The sequence below is a fragment of the Balaenoptera physalus genome (assembly GCF_965194825.1).
Source record: "Balaenoptera physalus genome assembly, chromosome: 18".
Classification (NCBI taxonomy): Eukaryota; Metazoa; Chordata; class Mammalia; order Artiodactyla; family Balaenopteridae; genus Balaenoptera; species Balaenoptera physalus.
Window position 1 is genome coordinate 60,275,936 of NC_138899.1, and position 20,559 is coordinate 60,296,494.

At 41.0% G+C, this 20,559-nt stretch overlaps 1 protein-coding gene across 1 annotated transcript in view; it reads left to right on the forward strand.

Moving 5' to 3' along the window:
- The first annotated feature begins 2,313 nt into the window (after nucleotides 1-2,313).
- COG3 (component of oligomeric golgi complex 3) overlaps nucleotides 2,314-20,559 on the forward strand; it is a 67,549-nt gene continuing 49,303 nt past the window's right edge. Inside the window, exons 1-6 of the mRNA XM_082435373.1 lie at nucleotides 2,314-5,498; nucleotides 14,810-14,956; nucleotides 17,171-17,232; nucleotides 18,282-18,447; nucleotides 19,232-19,306; nucleotides 20,431-20,523. Of these exons, the coding sequence (XP_082291499.1) occupies nucleotides 5,325-5,498; nucleotides 14,810-14,956; nucleotides 17,171-17,232; nucleotides 18,282-18,447; nucleotides 19,232-19,306; nucleotides 20,431-20,523 (717 nt within the window). The 5' untranslated portion in view covers nucleotides 2,314-5,324. The remainder of the gene's footprint in view (nucleotides 5,499-14,809; nucleotides 14,957-17,170; nucleotides 17,233-18,281; nucleotides 18,448-19,231; nucleotides 19,307-20,430; nucleotides 20,524-20,559) is intronic.

Sequence of the window (20,559 nt, forward strand, 5' to 3'; positions counted from 1 at the left end):
CCTGGACCGCTGACCCTGGGGCCGGCCTCATGGAGATGAACGGTTCAGCCCAGCCATCGCTTGTGGAACGAATAAACCAAAGAGGCCCTAGGCCAGGGTGCTGACTGCCGTCTGCGTTCTCCAGCGGGGAGCTGGGTCATGGCTGCCTGGGGTCTGCCTTCTGCGGCAGGGACGGGAGTGGCCCCAAGCAGCCTGTTACCAGGTAGGCGGGGCCCGAGTCGCAGCTGCGGCCCGGAAAGGACCGGGGCTCTGCGGGGCTGTCGCGGTGTTGGGGTGAGCTGGCCACAAGCCCACCAGCACCTGGCGCCCGCCCGGAGCCGCCAACCACAAATGCTCACACTTGGGGAAGGGCGAGGGGAGGGAGGCCAGGACCTAGGACTATAGAAGCTATGGCAACCCTGGCCCTGAGGCTCACCCACAGTTGTTCTTTAGCAAGCTCACATCCCAGTAAGGAGGTGAGAAAAAAGGAAGGAAAAAGTTCAAAACTTTTTTTTCTCCTTCTTCCCCTGTTTAAAGCTGTTGGTTGGATTCAACAAAATGCCAGCCACACCTGATAAAAATCTGCAAATGAAAATTTTAAAATGTAGGATCTAGGTTATTCCGGGTGAATGCCCGTTATGCCATGACATAATCATGAAAGCTATTTAATTTGAAGAAGAAGAGGTGTTTTTGCTTTTTGGTTGTTTTGTTTTTATTCATCAAAAACAAAACACCCCTCACATACCAGGCTGTTAGTTTTAAAACAGAAGGCTGGAAACACTGTCTTCACCCAGAGGAGACCTCCAAAGGTGACAAATAGCTCCCCTCCCTTCATCCCAGCCAAGAGGAGAAGGAAGGGACCTACTTTGGGAGGAGGGGGGAACCACTTCAGACCTTGTGTCAGGGTTTGTTTATCTTAGATTTGCTGCTAGCACATATTCAGTTACATGTTCTACAAGTGTAACCTTCTGGTTCCTGGCAGGGGGTCGCAAGCTGAATGAGCACCACGTGGGGAATTAATACGAGCAGAGGCCAGTGGAGTGGTTTCCAACACTTGGTCAATCCCCTGAAGTCCTCCCTGCCTCTAGCTTTCCTTTCTTTCCTCTACAGTTGGCCCAGCTGTTGCTCAGTTTCCAGGCTTCTGTGATGTTTACGCTCATGTTCTTAATGTCAGCAGACAGTCACAAATCCCTGTCAGGAAAGCTCCTTTCCTCTACCCTTTTCTGAAAGACTCCTCAAACCATTGCAAGATTGTCTATCTATCCTCACAAGATATATTTTTTAATATATCCCACAAGCAAACTTTTCTCTGTTTCTTTATGACAGATCTGCAATAATAGTTGCACATATGTTGTAGAACATTATGCATTCTTAATGGAACATTAAAACACAAATTAGGGAATTCCCTGGTGGTCCAGTGATGGGGACTCCGTACTTTGACTGCCGAGGGCGCAGGTTCAGTCCCTTGTCGGGGAACTAAGATCCTGCAATCCAGGCAGCGCAGCCTAAAAAAAAAAAAAATGCTGCCCATTCTTAACTACTCCCCCCATTAAGAAGTGGAGTCAATCCTTCCCCGTGAATCTGGCCTGACTATAGTGACTCGCTTGGTGGAGTGCAGCAGAAATGACCTTCTGTGACTTCTGATGCAAGGGCAGAAGAAGTGGGAACAATCTCTTCCAGCCCTGAGCCACATCCAAATACTCTGAGGTCTTCACACTTGAGAGACCCCATGGAGAGACCCGGTGGACCAGCTCTGAGACTTCACGAGGATGCAGAGATGCACAGCCAGACCCCAGCTGTCCAGCCTGCAGCCATTTGTGTTTCCCCAGCTGTGGCTCCAGACATGGTGAGCAGGGAGGAGTCTTTTCTGATGTGCCCTCTAGAAATTCCTGACCTGCAAGATTATGAAAGATAAGAACAAAGTGGTGGTTCGTTTAGGGCATGATTTTGGGGTTAGTTTGTTAGGTAGCAATAAATAATAGGAACTAAACCATTTCCCCATTGAAAAACATTTAGGTTGTGTCCACTTTTTCTCCATTGCAAACTATCCTGTGCATGTACTACTTTTTTTTTTTTTAATATGTAAGAATTTCTCTAGGATAGATTCTCAGATATAGAATTGCTGGATCAAAGAGCTATCCTCTCACTCCATTTCTCTAGCCTGTGTTTTGATAGGTGTTGGCAAGTTTCCCTCTACAAAGAGTGTAGAAAAGTGGTCTTTTCCTTCACCTTCCCAAATGTCTGATGTCTCACTTCATCATCCTGTGTTTTATTTGCTTAAATCTAAATGGGAGAATAACCTGCCTTACTCACAGGGTTTCAATCAAGAGATCAAAAGGGAAATCTGAATAACACCTTACAAACAAAATGTCATCTACTGTGATATGGGACCTTGATCACTTGGGGATGAGACTCCTCTGACCTCATCTTTGTCCTTTTCCCGAGATAGCCTATGCAATCCTGTCTTCTCATTTCTCTCTCTCTCTCTTTCATGCACACACGATACGAATACATGTGTGCTTTATATGTACATGCATATGTACAGATACATGCTATATGAGTGTTTACTATATCGACTTGAACATTTTTATGGGAACACTTATTAATACTTGAATCAAATAAATAATATTGTTAAAAATTACAGTAGAGGAAGTTAGTTCCCTGGTAGTCTAGTGGTTAGAATTTGGCGCTTTCACCACCGTGACCTGGGTTCAATCCCTGGTCGGGGAATTGAGAATCCTGCAAGCCGTGAGGTGCGGTCAAAAAAAAAATGACAGTAGAAAATTAAAGCTGCAGTTGTATTTGTCATGACATCTAGTGCTTCTGGGAATAAGCTGATCACCAGCTGGAAACAGGAAGAAATTTGACTTGTAATACAGAGTATAAAAGTGGATCCATTGTAGGAAATTTGTACTTCTTCTGGGGATGGGGCACACCAGATAATATTTGTCCATACAGAAAAGGGCCCTAGAGTCTGAAACAGAGTTCAGCATATTGTATACTACACTTTCCACTGTATTTTGAGCAACGAGTGCATTGTTTAAATGTATATACTTCTATGCTAGTGTTCTGCAATGAAAACACCCCACGAACACTGCAGTTACTGTTTCATTGCTCTTGTCTCTCCCTCACCCTGCAGGGCCAGCTGGTGACTGCTGGACCTTTGCTGTCCTCTCTTAGCTCCAGTTCTTCAATTCAGGAATAGTCCAGGCATCATTGTGTTGAATATCTACCCTTCTCTCCCCTCATTTGTCCTCACAGCAACTGATTAGACATTCAGCCTTGTCCCAAATCTTTTCTGTGAGTACCATGACCTGCACTGCATCCCTTTAGCATTATGAATCACCAGTTGGTAAAAATATTTTAAGGAATTAAACATAATGTTTAGAAGAAAGTAGCATGATTATAGGTTTAGGAAAATCTGCAGTAGAAGCACATTTGTGAGAGAAGATGCTTATATTTGGCCATTGAAGGATGATGTTTGGTGAAGAATTATCACAAAACTCAACAGGATAAACTTTATTTCTGAGATTTTTGGAATTAGCCTGGCCTGAAAAGGAGAAAGTGTTTTAGGTATACTAATTCAAACAAACAAACAAACACCCTTATGCTTAGATGCAAAACTCATTGAAAAAAAAAGAAAAGAATTAGTAGTAATTCTAACAATCTGTGAATATTTTGGAAGTGTTTCCTTTGGTCAGTAGGATGATACACTGTTTCATTCTTCGTAATTATATCATTTCTCCAAGGAGATAAATATTTTCTACAACATGAGGATTTTAACTCTTGACTTTGAGATAATTTTAGACTTTAGAAAAGTTGTAAAAGTATTACAGAATTCAGACGTGCCCTTATCCAGCTTCCCCTTATGTTATCATCTTACATAACTATGTCATGTACAACAACTAAAACTGGGAAATTAACTTTGGTACACTACTATCGTCTAAACTGTAGACCTTATTTGGATATCTATATTTTATTCTATAGTTCTCCCTTTTCTGTCCCAAGATCCAATCCAGGCTCCCACATTGCATCTACTTGTCATGTCTCCCTCATCCCCAAAATGTAACATTTTCTCGGTCTTTCCTCATTTTTTATGACTTCGACACTTTTTTTTTTTGACTTTGACACTTTTGAAAAGTACTGGTGAATTGTTTTGTAGGATGTCCATCAATTTGAATTTGTTTGATGTTTTCTTATAATTAGAATGTGGTTTTGCATTTCTGGCAAGAATATCACAAAAGAAATATTGTGTTCTTGATATATCATATGAGGAGTTTCATGGTGATGATGTTGACCTTGATCATTTGGTTAAGGGGGGATGTCTTCCAGGTTTCTCCACTGTAAAGTTAACAGCCACCCTCCCCTCCCCCCCATTAATAAATATCTTGGAGAGATACCATGCAAATTTCTGTTTCTCCTCAGACTTTCACCCACTAATTTTAGCATCCATCCTTAGATTTTGCCTGCTATAATCATTACTGTAGTATCCTTAATGATTTCTTTCCCCTCATTCTTTCTACATTTATTGATTGGAATTCTTCAGTAAGGTGGAGTTGTCTCTTCTCCCCTATTTATTTATTCAGTCATTTATTTATATCAGTATGGACTCATGGGTATTTATTCTATTCTACAGGTTATGACCCAATACAATCATTATTTATCTTGTTGCTGAAAGCTACAACATGATTTAAATGGCAGAACAGTATTCCAATTACACGTCTGTGCCATGAATTATTGATCCAGTTCGTCAATGTTGGACGTTCAGGTGGTTATTTGATACTATTTATGATGTCTGATATACATACATCTTTGAGTTTTTATGTGTTTTCATAAATTAGGTTTCTAACAGCGGAATTATTGGATGTTGGAAAAGTTGTGAAAACTGGCAACATGTCAACACGGAAATCAGTCCACACACCTAACCCAGACTACCAGGCTGTGAACAGAAAGAGGCAGTAGATGCCGGGGCTCACGAAGGCCCCTACCGGCAGGGTCACTGAGCACAGTTGTCAGTAACAACATTAACAATAAAGTTATTGATGTTGAGGAAGGGACTTCTGGTAGGGGCATGTCTATTTCCGTTAAGGTCTATATCCTTCGCCCTCTCCGGCTACATCCCAACCGGAAATACTTGTACCCCGTTTAAAGCCACGTCGGTCCTGGCCTAAGTCCCGCCCACGCGGGGGGAAGCGTTTCCGGGGTCAGGGTATTCCGGCTCGCCCCGCCCCGCCCCGCCGCCGGTGCCGTGCTGGAAGCCCCGGCTCTCCCGGAAGTGGCCCGGACATCTCTCTGTCGGGGTTCCCACCTCCCCGCTGCTGCTGCGGGCCGCTGGGGCGGCGGCGATGGCGGAGGCGGCGCTGCTACTGCAGCCGGAGGCGGCGGCGGAGCGGGACGCCCGGGAGAAGCTGGCTCTTTGGGATGGGAGACTGGACACGACGGCGCCGCTAACCGACCGGCAGAGGGACTCGGTGCTGGAGTTGAAGGCGGCGGCCGAGGACCTGCCCGTGCCCGCCGAGGTGAGGTGACGGGCGGGAGCTGGGCTGGGCTATTCCGCGGGCGCGCCGGCGGACCCCGACCTTGCAGACCCCTGTCCAGGGTCTCTCCTCTCCTCCCCGATCACAGTGTCGGCTCCGGTGGGAAAGGCCCCTCACTTTCCCGGGCTGTCAGGCCTCACGCTGTCCCGGACCGCCGACTCTCCCCTCCGGCGTGGGGACGGCTGCGGGGGCGTCCAGCGGCTGCTGGCCGCCGGCACCAAGCCCGCCCCCTGCGGCGTGGGGCGGTTGTCCGGGAGCCTTGCCCTGGGCATCTTGCCCCGGTGTCCCTGGTGTCAGCGAGGCATAGTCCTGCTGCCCACTCTCTCCCGGAAGGAGAAGGCACTGAACCCGAAGTGCTTTGCTTCAGGACAGCCTCCTGTTGGTATTTGTTTACCACCTTAATGAATAGCCCAGCTTCCTTTTTCCATAGGGGCACTTGGGGAGACCAAAGTTGATCCCGGGTGACAGCTTCATTGATCGCACATTGAGCAATGAGCTCTCGATCAAGTGCGGGTTGTGGGAGATCGGATTTATATTTGACTTATAGCAAAGCAATAAAAATTTTTATTTGAAAGCGGGGTCAGTACATTATTAAATAATGCTGGTTGTCGGTTTTAGTGTCAACGTTTTTAATCCTAATTGCCATTGGAATTTTATCCCTATTACTGCTTGTGTGATTCAATTCAATTATTTATAATAGCAAGAAGTACATTTTATGAGTAGTCAGATGTTTGACAAACTTTTTCTAGTTTTGAGGGCTAGGTTTAGGCGGTTATTATTTTATTAGTGCTGATGCTTACTTTTGATGTTGGAAGCATTCTTTTTACGCGGTTGTGTCCAAAGGCAGACTGAGTTTAGAGACAAACTTTTTCTGCCCTAACACTTCAGAGGTTAAGAACTTTGGTTTGAAAGTTCTCGCCACTTTGCGCCGTTGCACACTCTGCCGTAAAGTACAGGTGTTCTTTCTTGGGTTTCTCTGTCCACCTCTAGGATTCTATGCTGGAAGTGTGTTTGAAATAAATGAGGAAGCAGTTGGAAATTTGTTTTGGCATGGCTGTCAGAGTATTTTATCCTCTGGGCAATCGAAGTTGTTTGCTCTATAAATATTTCAGTCTGTTTATAATTGATTTGGCCTCTCACCAAAGCAGGATGCTTCGACATCACAGTACCTGTGGTGAATGTATCCCGTAAGAAAAGTGACCCATTTTGTTTTTAATGTCTTGGGTCATAAAACATTATTATTCCCACTGAGCATGAAGGACAGGGTTTGGAGTGAAGTAAATGGAATCTCTTCATTTTCACCCCGTTATTTGATATTTATGTAACATAATACCTACCATTAGCCCCATGCAGTCATTTAACATATATCATGTTCCTACCTGGGGCTAGGAATGCGGGGACGGAAAGATAAGAAAAACAAGATCCCTAGCCTCATGGAGCTGACATAATTACGGTGATTATGAGCATGTGAAAAAGAACAAAGAAGGTAAATTCAGACAGTCGTCCAGGATATAAGGAAAATCAAACAGGATGGTATGACACCAAGGAATGAGGTGTGCCCTTTTAGATAAAGAGTGAAGGCCTTTCTAAGAAAGTAACCGCCTAAGGAGAGAACGCATGATGGAAAACAAGAAGCCGGTCTTGCAAAGACTAGAGAAATAACCTTCCAGCTGGAGGAAAAAGCATTGCAAAGCCCTGGGTAGGGGATGAGCTTGACAAGTTCAAGGGTTCAGTGAGGGTCTTCTGGTACATGCAACCTTGGCATTGGATTGCTGTGAGAATGAAATACCAGCCTGTTATTTACCCATCCTGGAATCTTTGAGGGGGAATTTCTCATTGCTCTTCAGCTTTCGACAGCCCTCTTTTTCCTTTATATGTCTGGTGGGAAGACTTTGGAATTGAATTTTTTATCCCTGTTACCACTCTTTTAACACTGGCGCTGAGAAAGAATGCCTCAATTTTCATTTTGTCCAACCAAAACAAAAACCTGTAAAGGATTTTCTGTAGTGTTTCACAGTTTTCAGGAGATAAATTACATCCTGAACAACTGGAACTGGGCAAGTTAGTTGAATAGCAAGAGGCCAGCTAACTCTCAGCAAATATCATGAAGCTGTTTATAGCTTTCCTTTTTATTTAGGAGAACTAGTCTTATATACCTTTTTATTTGGTGTTAGATAAGAAAATTTGCAGTAGAATATTAGGTAGACTGGTTTCTTGTAGCCAGGGCAAATTTTTTAGTAGTGAGGGCCTTTTTCTTTCTGCTGAGTTTAGCAATTCCCGATAAAATGCTGAGATAATTTACCCTGAAATTTACCTGTAATTTACTGTTACAGTTGTTGTTTTCCTAAAGTTTGTGTGGCCTTAGACATGATACTTAACTTCTCTGAGCCTGTTTTCTTCTTTATAAAATGGGGATTATAATAGTACTTGTGTCACAGGGAGTTGTGAGAACTAAATCAAGTATATAAAGTGCACACAGCAAGCTACCTGCCAGTATTATATTATTCATCTGCTTTTCTCCCCAAATGATTATTACCTTAAAAGAATAGATTAGAATGTTATGATCCTGAGCTGGTACTGTATAGGTGTCACTCAGACCAAAGGTAAGAAAAGAAGAGGTTAGGTGCCTGGAGGAAGGTTCTGAGACTCCATCTATACCTCTTCAAAGATTTGCTCCAAACAGAGTAGGTAACGTCAGGTTTCATTTAGGGAATGAATTTATTAGATTGATTACAAAAGTGATTTTCTCCAACCCAGAACTGTGCAAGAAGTAAAGTTTGGGAGAGAAAGGTATATTTGCTTGTTTTTTCCTGGAGCTGCTCAGCAGGTCAGGCAAGGCTCGATAGTTTGTTGTAATTAGTATTTAATATGTTAGTGTCCCCATTTGTGTAAGCTGGACAGTAGCTATCCAGGACCAACCAGGAGCCTAGGTCTGTGCTCTTCTCTCTCTGGTGGTAAATGTCTGCTCCATCTGGAAGCCAGGACAGTGCGAGTAAGCCAGAGGCATTCGGTCAACATCTCCTCGTCAGGAGGGAAAGAGTAGTCAGAACAGGAAAGTTTGTGACACCAGCACACCCTTTTTTTTTTAACAGTTCTACCATTTATTTTATTTTATTTTATTTTATTTTTTTAACATCTTTATTGGAGTATAATTGCTTTACAATGGTGTGTTAGTTTCTGCTTTATAACAAAGTGAATCAGCTATACGTATACATATATCTCCATATCCCCTCCCTCTTGCTTCTCCCTCCCACCCTCTCTATCCCACCCCTCTAGGTGGTCACAAAGCACCGAGCTGATCTCCCTGCAACACACCCTTCTTGATTTGCCATTCTATTCCAGGTGCTTTGAGAAAAGAAGACAGCTGGGCAAATGTACCTAATGGGGGCATCTTCTCATAAGCTTTTATTTTTTAATTTTTTTTTTTAATATTCTGGCTACGCTGCGTGGCTTGCGGGATCTCATTTCTCTGACCAGGAATTAAACCCAGGTCATGGCAGTGAAAGAGCTGAGTCCTAACCACTAGACCACCAGGGAACTCCCTGATAAGCTTTTACAAAGCAGCTTTAAAAAAAAAAAAAAAAAATTTATTTATTTTGGCTGTGCCAGGTCTTAGTTGTGGCATGCGGGCTTCTTGGTTGTGGTATGTGAACTCTTAGTTGCGGCATGCATGTGGGATTTAGTTCCCCGACCAGGGATTGAACCCAGGCCCCCTGCATTGGGAGCTCGGAGTCTTATCCACTGGACCACCAGGGAAGTCCCCTGATTTGCATGATTTCTGATAAGTCTGCTTTAATTTTTATTTTTGTTCCCCTGTATATAATGTATCTTTTTCTCTCTGACTGCCTTAAGGTTTTCTCTATGACTTTTGATTTTCTTTCTGAGTTTGAATGTGATGTGTCTAGGGGTGGTGTGTGTGTGTGTGTGCACACGCACACATGCATGTGCATTCTGCTTGGGATTTTCTGAGTTCAGCACTGTAGCTTTGTGTCTTCCATTATTTTTGGAAAATTCTCAACTATTATCTCTTTAAATATTTCTTCTACCCTGTTCTCTCTTTCTCTCCTTATTTTGAGATTCAGATTACACATATATTAGATCATTTGATACCATCCCACAGTTCTTGGATGTTGTGTTCAGTTTTTATTTGTCCACTCTGTTTCTTCTTTATGTTTAATTTTGGCTGATTTTTATTGACCTATCTTCAAGTTCACTGATTCTTCCCTTAGCTGTGTTGAGTGTACCGATGAGTCTATTGCAGGTATTTTTCATCTGTTACAGTAATGGTTATTTCCATCATTTCTGTTGGACATGTATAGTTTTTATTTTTCTGCTGAACTTCTGCGTCTGTTCATTCATTTTATTTATATTTCATACCAGAGCCTTTGATTGACATATTAGTTGCAGTTATTTTAAATTCCTTATTTTATAGTTCCAATATCCAGATCATCTCTTGAGTCTGGCTCTGTTGAGTGCTTCGTTTCTTGACAATGAGCTGGGTTTTTTTCCTTGTTGTTTAATGTAACTTTTGGTCAAATACTGTACATTGTATGCAGGACATTTGAGAATGAGGGAAATAGCGTGAATGCCTGGGAATGAATACACTTACTCTGTTAGGTCATTAGTGTGGAGGTTTGGGTTAGTGGGCTAGGTTTGGGTTTTGTTTTTGTTCTGGTTGCCTTTAGTTTACCACTGGCTTCAAACTTCTCTTTCATTACTTTTTGCCTAGCATTGGGGCTGGGCTGCTGCAGGGTCTTCTTAACCTTCCTTCTCAACCCTCAGCTTTTGGTGTGCTGTGCGCCTGTGTTCAGAGGGTGTCTGTGCTCTTGCCCCTCCCACAGGAGAGCATTGCTGGCGCTCTATAGCCTGGTGGTGGTAGGTGGGCGTTTTCTGTCATCAGTGTCCAGTCTCAGTCTTAGGCAGGCCTTTTGCCCCTGGGACTCAGGGGTGGAGTTTCTTACTGACTCTGCCCTCCTCCGGCAGTAGGAGACCTCTGATGTTCTGGGTCTTGGGTTCTTTCCTGCCTCTCTTCCAGGGGTAATGGTTCTTTTCTTTTCCCTTTCCCCGGCTGTAGTGTGTTCTCCTCTGTGCCCTAGGGTTGATAGGGCTTGCTGCCCTTTTTTCAGTGTCTTAAGATTTTGTTCCACTGGGGAGAAGGGTGTGGATGGGGCTTTGTGCCCCACTTTCCCCAGGCCCCTCCTCTTCTAAGCCTGCACCACCAGTCCTCATTCTTTCTCGTGAGCACCTGGTGGAGGTGCGTGAAGACCATGTGAGTGGGTGCAAACTCCCCTTGTGTCTGTGACTTCCAAGCATTCTGTACTCACCCATCCTCTAGCATTTAGTAATTTGAAAGACATTTTAGCCTAATTCTTACCTACTTGTGTGGCATTTGTCATCTATTTTTCCATAATCTGCCACGGTAAGCCCGTGCTCTCACTCTGTCTCTGCCTGGAGATACCCATCTTTTTCTAGATTTTAAGCTACTTGGTTACTCTGGAACCTCAACTCTCTGATGGCTTCAAGAACCTGATTTTGTAGATTATTTGTCTTTTTCTTATTAGGGTGCAAGCAACACTCTGTCTAGCATTCTTTTTTTTTTTTTTTTTTTTTTTTTTTTTTTAAATAAATTTATTTATTTATTCATTTATTTATTTGTTTATGGCTGCGTTGGGTCTTCGTTGCTGTGCACAGGCTTTCTCTAGTTGCGGCGAGCGGGGGCTACTCTTCTTTGTGGTGCGTGGGCTTCTCATTGCTGTGGCCTCTCTTGTTGCGGAGCACCGGCGCTAGGCATGCAGGCTCTAGAGCGCAGGCTCAGTAGTTGTGGCACACGGGCTTAGTTGCTCCGTGGCATGTGGAATCTTCCCCGAGCAGGGCTCGAACCCGTGTCCCCTGTGTTGGCAGGCAGATTCTTAACCACTGCGCCACCAGGGAAGTCCTGTCTAGCATTCTTTTAGCCTAGCCTCCGTGTGCTTTCTGGTATATTTTTCAAATCTGCACCTGATCCATGTCTCTCTCCCTTTTCCTCCCTAGGTATCCCTTTTCCTCCTTAGGTATTGTGTAAACAGTGCTGATAGAATTATGTGTTTGAATTTTGTCATGATCTGTTCATATATAACTAAATTTTACTACTAATAAACTATAATTTTGTAAAGGTAACTTAGACGATTCTGTTCCCAAGAAGCAGTATAGATTCTGATTTGTAAATTTACTTACTGTAAAAAGGGAACCCTCCTACACTGTTGATGGGAATGTAAATTGGTGCAGACACTATGCAAAACAGTATGGGGGTTCCTTAAAAAACTAAAAATAGAGTTACCATTTGATCCAACAATCCCACTCCTGGGCATGTATCAGGAGAGAACTCTACTTTGAAAAGATACATGCATCCCAGTGTTCAGAGCAGCACTATTTACAATAGCCAAGACATGGAAGCAACCTAAGTGTCCATCGACAGATGAATGGATAAAGAAGGTGTGGCATATATACAATGGAATATTACTCAGCCATAAAAAAGAATAAAATAATGCCATTTGCAGCAACATAGATGGACCTAGAGATTATCATACTAAGTCAGTCAGAGAAAGAGAAATATCATATGATATCACTTATATGTGGAATCTAGAAAGTGGTACAAATACTTATTTACAAAACAGAAACAGAGTCACAGACATAGAAAACAAACTTATGGTTACCAAAGGGGAAAGTGGGGGAGGGATAAATAAGGAGTTCGGGATTAATAGGTACAAACTACTATATATAAAATAGATAAACAACAAGGATTTACTGTATAGCACAGGGAACTATATTCAGTATCTTGTAATAACCTATAATGGAAAAGAATCTGAAAAAGAATATATATATACACACACACACATATTTCTGAATCACTTTGCTGTACACAAGAAACTAACACAACATTGTAAATCAACTATACTTCAATAAAAATAAATAAATTAAAAGAAATTTACTTTGTTACTACTAATAAGTAGGAATAATAATAATAATATGATAAATAGAAGCGGCTCCGGTTGATTGTGTTTATTATATGGCAGGCATTATGCTAAATACACGTAGCATTGTCTCCGAGGAGACAGCTTGTTGTTGGTAACTGGAATGGTTGCACAGAGCCTGAGCCGGTAGACTTAGCTCAGCTCGGCTTCCTCTGTCCTCAGAACCTCTGGTGGCAGCACACAGTTGCTGGTGACACGTTAGAGTCAAGATAGATTCTCACCAGATTTCAGAAACTTAATTCTTCCTGCCCAACAGTCCTTTTCTGTTCAGGGATTGCGTCACCATTCAGGAACAGTTTATATTGAACAAGTGATGCCCTTAGTAAGACATATCTCCGTACATCCAGGACCCTCCTGGCTCCTCTTGAGTCAGACTCATCTGTGGGGAGAAAGCAGATTGAGGACCTTTCTGAACACTTTTTTTCTGTCTGCAGCTTCCCAGTGGTCCAAGGGGCCTGTTTCCTTACACCTGTGTTTTCTTCATTTCACAATGGCCTCATGATACAGATAATGTAATTCCTATTTTACAGAGAAGAAATAGAGATTTGGAAGCATTAAGTAATTTACCTATTGTAACACAGCTTCTTACGTGAGCAGGAGCAGGGTTCACACCAGGCCGTACTGTAATGTGCTTTCCTGTGCCTGGAGGTGCAACCCCGCTTGAACCCAGATACCAAACTCCCTTCCTTCCTTCCTCCCTTCCTTCCTTCCTTCCTTTCTTCCTCCCTCCCTCCCTCCCTTCCTCTCTCTCTCTCTCTCTCTTCCCCCTCCTTCCTTCCTTTCTTTTTCTCTCTCTCTTTCTTTTTTTTTTAAATTTATTTTATTATTTATTTATTTATTTTTGGCTGTGTTGGGTCTTTGTTACTGTGCGCGGGCCCTCCCTATTTGCGGCGCGCAGGCTTCTCATTGCAGTGCGCGGGCTTCTCGTTGTGGTGCACGGGCTTCTCGTTGCGGTGGCCTCTCCCACTGCAGAGCATGGGCTCCAGGCACACGGCCTCAGTAGTTGTGGCTCGCGGGCTCTAGAGCGCAGGCTCAGTAGTTGTGGCACACGGGCTCAGTAGTTGTGGCTTGCGGGCTCTAGAGTGCAGGCTCAGAAGTTGTGGCACACGGGCTCAGTTGCTCTGCGCCATGTGGGATCTTCCCGGACCAGGGCTTGAACCTGTGTCCCCAGCATCGGCAGGCGGACTCCCAACCACTTCACCACCAGGGAAGTCCCCTCTCTCTTTCTTTTTGATGCTGCACTGCTCTCAGGATCTTAGTTCCTAGACCAGGGATTGAACTTGGGCCCACAGCAGTGAAAGTGCTGACTCCTAACCACTGGACTGCCAGGGAATTCCCTCCCCCCATATTTAAAGGGTTGTATTTCTAAATTAATGATGGTGCATTTTGCATCTAGCTTATCTTATTTTAGCTTTGAAGAGAAAATACTGTCTTCAGCTGAAATTTCTGTATCTAGAAAAATAGACAAGAGACAATTTCCTAAGGCCTTGGATTAAGGTCTTTTATTGCTGGACCTTAGATGTCATGCCTTAAGGGCAGAAACTGGGATTGAAATGAAATAATTCCACCCTTTTAGCTTCCCCAGCATTCACACTCCCTTTCTTTTAGGTCCAAAAACAGCTTGTCTGTATGACCCTAGGTAAATCAACACCTGTAATATCTTTAGTAGTGACAAACTAGACAGTATTGTAGGTCTGATAGCGTCAAGGTGAGGCTCTTCTGAAGCTGATGGGAAATTCTGAAATTCTTTCTTTTCAGTTGTAATTTCAGAATTTGTCAGCAAGAAGATGTGGGTGAAGTGTGGCAGCAGTGTAGAAATAGTAGAAGGGGATATAGTTGTTGGTAGTTGATTCTTGGGTACGATTTTTTTTCTGTTGGTTCGTATGAATGAGGTGAGGCTTGTGTGTTGATAATGGAGAGGCCCGGCTACTTTCATTAGCACGCAGGTTTTGCCTTTGACTGGTGCTAGGTCACAAGAGGTTCCAGTAGGAAAAGGTGTGTGGATTAGTACAGATTCACCACCAATTTTCAAAAGGTAACTCAAAAACCATACTTTGCAAATGGTTGGATATTGGTGTCATGTTTATATTTTGAGACCAGCATTTAATATAGAGAGAACCTAGTTATAAGTGTTAGTATTATATGGCACTTGTTAACATCAGATGATTTAACAGAAAACATTTCTTTCTCTTTCAAAACACCTGAGATGGAATACCAATGTTGAGTTAAGTTTAGAGAATTTTCAAGTTATTTGAATATCTTTGTGGCTCTTTTTTTTTCAAGCTCCCAATTGAAGACTTGTGCAATTTAACATCCCAGTCGCTGCCCATTGCACAGGCTTCAATAGTGCCTGAATCTACAGAAGACATTCTCTTGAAGGGATTCACCTCCTTAGAAATGGAAGAAGAAAGAATTGAAACTGCACAGCAGGTGAATGGCAGCATTATTTCTAAGGATATTTGATTGTTTTAAATGTCTCAAGACAGAGGTCCTAATTAAAAGTTCTGAACATTTGAAACTGTAGTTAAAATAAAGTCTTTCTAGAACATCTTTTTTTTTTTTTGGGGGGGGGGGCTGGAGAAAGAAGGATATATTACTTGCACCAAGTAAGGAGAACACCAGTGATCTTTCCCAAAGCTGTGTCTCTTTCTAGAACATATTTGATTTTGTGTTAGTTGTGGTGATTTCTTAAGTGTTTTAAATGAACCTGTTGCCCAGTTTTATTTGCAGTACAGATAAAAATGTGCTATTCCAAGTTTGGATAGACTATTATATTTATTAAGGTTTTGATATTTTATGCCCTTTAGACCTCCTCCCAGTATGTGTCTGTGTTAATGTGTCCCCCAACATGCATGTGCGTGGACACGTGCACACATGCAGACCCCCCAGCCGCACCCCTCACTGCTTGTTGCTAGGTAATTTCTTTCTTAAAAGCCTCAATATGCTCTTTAGACGAACGCTTATAGTTATTTTTCTGATATTTAGCATGTGAAATCTCTTGGTTTTTGCTTATTCCCAACTATAAACGTAAATGTACAGTAGTTTCTTCTGCTGCTTCCTCTGTCTCATCATTCTGTCCTCTTAAGAATCAAAGCTGAGGAAGGACCTCCCGTACAGCACAGAGAACTATACTCAATATTTTGTAATGACCTATAAGGGAAAAGAATCTGAAAAAGAACAGATACCCACACACACACACATAAAACTGAATCACTTCGCCATGCACCTGAAACTAACACAACACTGTAAATCAACCATACTTCAATTAAAAAAGGCATTTACCAAGTGAAACATAAAGCAAATGTGCTGAATTGCATATACACTAAGTCAGGGGTCCCCAACCCCCCGGGCCACGGACCGGTAGTGGTCCGTGACCTGTTAGGAACCAGGCTGCACAGCAGGAAGTGAGCGGTGGGCGAGCGAAGCTTCATCTGTATTTACAGCTGCTCCCCATCGCTCGCGTTACCGCCTGAGCTCAGCCTCCTGTCAGCATTATGGTGAGTTGTGTAATTATTGCATTATATGTTACAATGTAATAGTAATAGAAATAAAGTGCACAGTGAATGTAATGCACTTGAATCATCCCGATACCATCCCCCCCTGCCCCCCCACCGCGTCCATGGAAAAATTGTCTTCCATGAAACCGGGCCCTGGTGCCAAAAAGATTGGGGACCTCTGCACTAAGTCAAGAGAGGCAGTGCTGCAAAGTGATGAAGAGCTCTAGCTCTTGAGTTACACTAACCTGGATCTGAAGGTCACCTCTATCACTTACCATCCTTGTGAGCTTAGGCAAATTACTTATCTTCTCAGGTCTCTTGTTTCCTAATGTGTAAAACAAAGATAATTATATACTTATCTCATAGGACTTTTATGAGAATTAAATTAGATAATGCATGTAAATACAGTGTGTGCCAAGCACACAATCAGTGTTCAGGAAATGAAAGCCAAGCTACTTGGCAAGAGTAGTATCTTGAGAGAATAAAGCATACCTTTGACTTCGAATGCCACTTGAGAATTATAGAAGATAATCTTGCACCATGTCTGTGAATTTACTTGGACTATTTGAAAAAAAAAAAAATCTTCTGGATTAAATTTGCACTTGCATATCTCTCTTTAAATTAAAAAAAGATTTAATACCTTGTTATAATTTACATACAATAAAATGTACTCATTTTAAGTATACAACTTGATGGTAAGACCAGAATTCAAACCCAGGTTTAGCTGATGGAAAAGCTATGTTTCTAAACCACTCCTTTTTATTATTTCTGAGCTTATGTTCTCACAATTATTATTAGATAACATTAATATTTACCCAAAGCCGTATGTTACCTACTCAAATTTGGCAAACTAGCAGGTAGGCATTAGCTTCTTAGGAAGAAATGTTTATTTCTACATATTATCGTGTTAATACTCTTTCTTATTTAACTCTGAAAATGGCCCGTGTTTTTAAGATACTTTGCTTTTCCTGGAATGTAGACACTGACCATGCAATTAAATTATCATCTCCTGGCTTAAAGCTATTAATGTCTGAGACCCAAACAGTAAGACTTAGTGTCTACCCTTTTGACTTGCTGTTTAGCATGTAGCCACTTTTCATTTTGTCTGTTTTAGTTTTGTTGACAACATAATACCCTATTTTTCCAGTTTTTCTCATGGTTTGCAAAGCTACAAACTCAGATGGATCAGGATGAAGGAACTAAATATAGGTATGTGGCTCTTATATTTGTTGGCTGTCCTAATTCTTAGATCATCTTAAGCATTTCGTTATCTGTGCCTTTAAACAAAATTAAGGTACAAAGAAAACTTGAACAGCAACATTTTCTTTAAGAATAGCTAGAAAGGATGTGGGTCATTCCAACTGGTATTGGAAGTTGTGTGATTTAAAAAAAAGTCACATTGTAATTAATAGGTTAGGAGGGGCAGAGGTTGATTTTAGATAAGTCTAGAAAGGCTTGGAATCAAGTGGGAGTTTTGTCAGGAACTCTAAGAGGTGTTTGCTGCCTTTCTTTAGAGGGAGAGACCCAAGAGACTTCAGCGATGGCCAGCTAGGCTGGGTGTGAACTATGTTGTTTGTGTATATTGACGGCATGGGGGAAGTGACTGTACTGTTTCTAGCTGATTTGGGGACTGTGGGTTGAACATTTGTATTCATTTAACATTAATTAAGTGACTACTATTGCTAGGCATTGTGTTAGGCTCTTTGATGTATGATTCCATTTAATCTTCATAGCAGCTCTATAAGGAAAGGTGTTATTGTTCCCATTTTACAAATGAGTAAACTGAGGCCTGGAACTATTAAATACTTGCCTAATGTCATGGAGACTTGGGCAGAGCTGGGACTTGGACTCAGGTCTTCCAATTCCAAGTCCAAAATTCTTTCCATGGCATCACACCATCTCTCAAAGGCAGACATGACCTGAAGGATGGACCTTCTTGTTACCTTGGGATGGGCCTGGTGTCCCAGTCTTTGAAAGTTGAGCCCATGATTTATTGCCCTACATGTGAAAAGCCAGCTTATGGCTTTAAGGCTGATTCCTTTTATTGCTCATAGTTTCAGTCATTTTCCTTCTTAAGTATTGAAACAGTTTGTGACATAGTTTTTGCTATATTTCTGAATATAATAAACTTTTGTGAATAGGTCAGACTTTCCTTCTGAAATGCAAGCATTTGGGGGAAAACGAGACTTTGTTGTTTATTGTCTGTGCTTATTGGGGGAAAATATTATTGCCAATCCCCTTTTGGTTCTGTTTTCTAGACAGATGAGGGATTACTTGTCTGGGTTTCAGGAGCAGTGTGATGCTATATTGAATGATGTCAACAGTGCTCTTCAGCATCTGGAATCATTGCAGAAACAGTATCTTTTTGTGTCCAATAAGACAGGAACCCTGCATGAAGCCTGTGAACAGCTCCTGAAAGAACAGGTAATTTGGAGTAGGAGAGAGTGTCAGTGACTGTGTTTAATATTTTATTTTTAAATAGGTGAATACAATTTAATTCTAATTTCCTTTATTTCTCCAAGTATATTTTGAACACTTCTCTGTATGAGGCCCTGTGCTAAGCATGCAAATTATTACTTTGACAGCCTGCTTTTAAGCTTATGTCAGCAGGGGCACGGGCAAGCTTTCGTATGTTTTGAGCTGTTAGATCTCAGTACAGTTTCAGAGTGAAGAGGGTATATTCACACTTGCGACACTTTTCTTTTTTTTTTTGGCTGCGCTGCGCGGCTTGCGGGATCTTAGCTCCCGACCAGGGATTGAAGCCAGTCCCTGGCACTGAAAGCGCCGAGCCCTAACCACTGGACCATTAGGGAATTCCCTATTGACACTTTTCAAACAAGGCATAGTGATTATACTAATGGTGGGGTTTATGAAAAGATGAACAGATCTAGGTTGCACTTAAACTTGTGATTTAAAGATAGAATATTTAAGTTACTATACTTATCTCAGAATTTTATCTATGTATATTTTGTATGTTTTTAAAAAGGTAATCATTTGTTATTTTATAAAAAGATCATATGTAATTTACTGTAATAATCATTGCTTATTTTAGCCCATGATTGCAGAAATCTTTGGGCATTATTCTAAAATCATATATCTAATATAAACCTGTATGTCTAGTATAAATCTCTTTGATGTAATTTTGAGACTGGAGTGTTGATTCTTATGTTCTCATAATAATTGATTTTTCTCTTTTAAAAAATTCAAGTCGGAGCTTGTTGATCTGGCTGAAAACATTCAACAAAAGCTTTCCTATTTTAATGAATTGGAAACTATTAACACAGTAAGCATTGTTTTTTATTTTTTCTAGAATTAGTGGCTTTATTTTATATTTCCCATTCTGAGTATAATCTTTAACCTTATAAACTGGCTTGAGTGATATTTTAGCTTAATAGTTTGCTTGTTGTTAAGATATTCCTATTTGTGAGTGATGGACATACCATTACCAGTTCAGATTTCCAAATATGATTTAAATAATAGTTCTTCTTAAATTGTATTTTTGCTATTAAAATCTCTTTGTTGGTTAACTCTTATAGTATCATATTTGTAAGCTGTGAAGGTTATAAGAAGAAATATTCCATTTTAAATCTTGCTGTGGTTGTGCTTCTATAATAGTAAAAAAAATATTTCTTAAACTAATCTCATGTTTAGTTTGAGGAAAAGTATAGTCCTCAAAACGGATTCTTGGATCCCAAAGAGGTAGTCACAATAAAGACTTCTGTGTAAGTTATATTTCTCTGTGTTCTAGCTCATAAATTAATCATAATAACTGCATATAAATCATGTTATTAAAATTATTAAATTAATCTAAATTATTATAGTTTACTAAAGAATTAGAAATAAAACCAGTAGCCAGTTAACAGTGGAATGCAATGGGAAATATAAATCATTGCCAAACTACTTGTATATCAAGACAAGAAATAATTGGATCATTTAACTTATATTTTATATATATTACATAGTTTTATATATTTTAATATTTATCATTTTATCTGTTATATTAAATATTAAATATCATGTTTATATTATATATTACCTTATATTAGTACTACTTGTATATGTTTACTTATATTTTACTTTCAGTATGACTGCTGAACATGATAATTGCTAGTTAATCTTTTAACCTTGAGAAGATCGCCAGTGTTTGAAAGTGGAAAATTTATGTTGTAAAGTACTAGAAAGTGGGAAATCTAGGTACATGATGTATTATTTTAATATAACATTGTGCAATGGAGTATAAAGTGTTTGCTAATTCGTGAAGAGCCCCATTAAAGGTCATTAGGAGTAAACTGAATTCAATCCATATTCTTTTTAATTTGTCCTTTCTTTATTGTGTTGTTACACATGGGCTGCATTTGAGTATATTTGGTAACCCTTAAAATGTAAAAATTTTTTTTTCCTTTAAAGAAATTGAATTCTCCCACGCTGTCTGTGAATAGTGAAGGATTTATACCAATGCTGGCCAAGTTAGATGATTGTATTACATACATATCATCTCATGTAAGTCATGGTATTTCTGTATGTTTTAAAGAAATC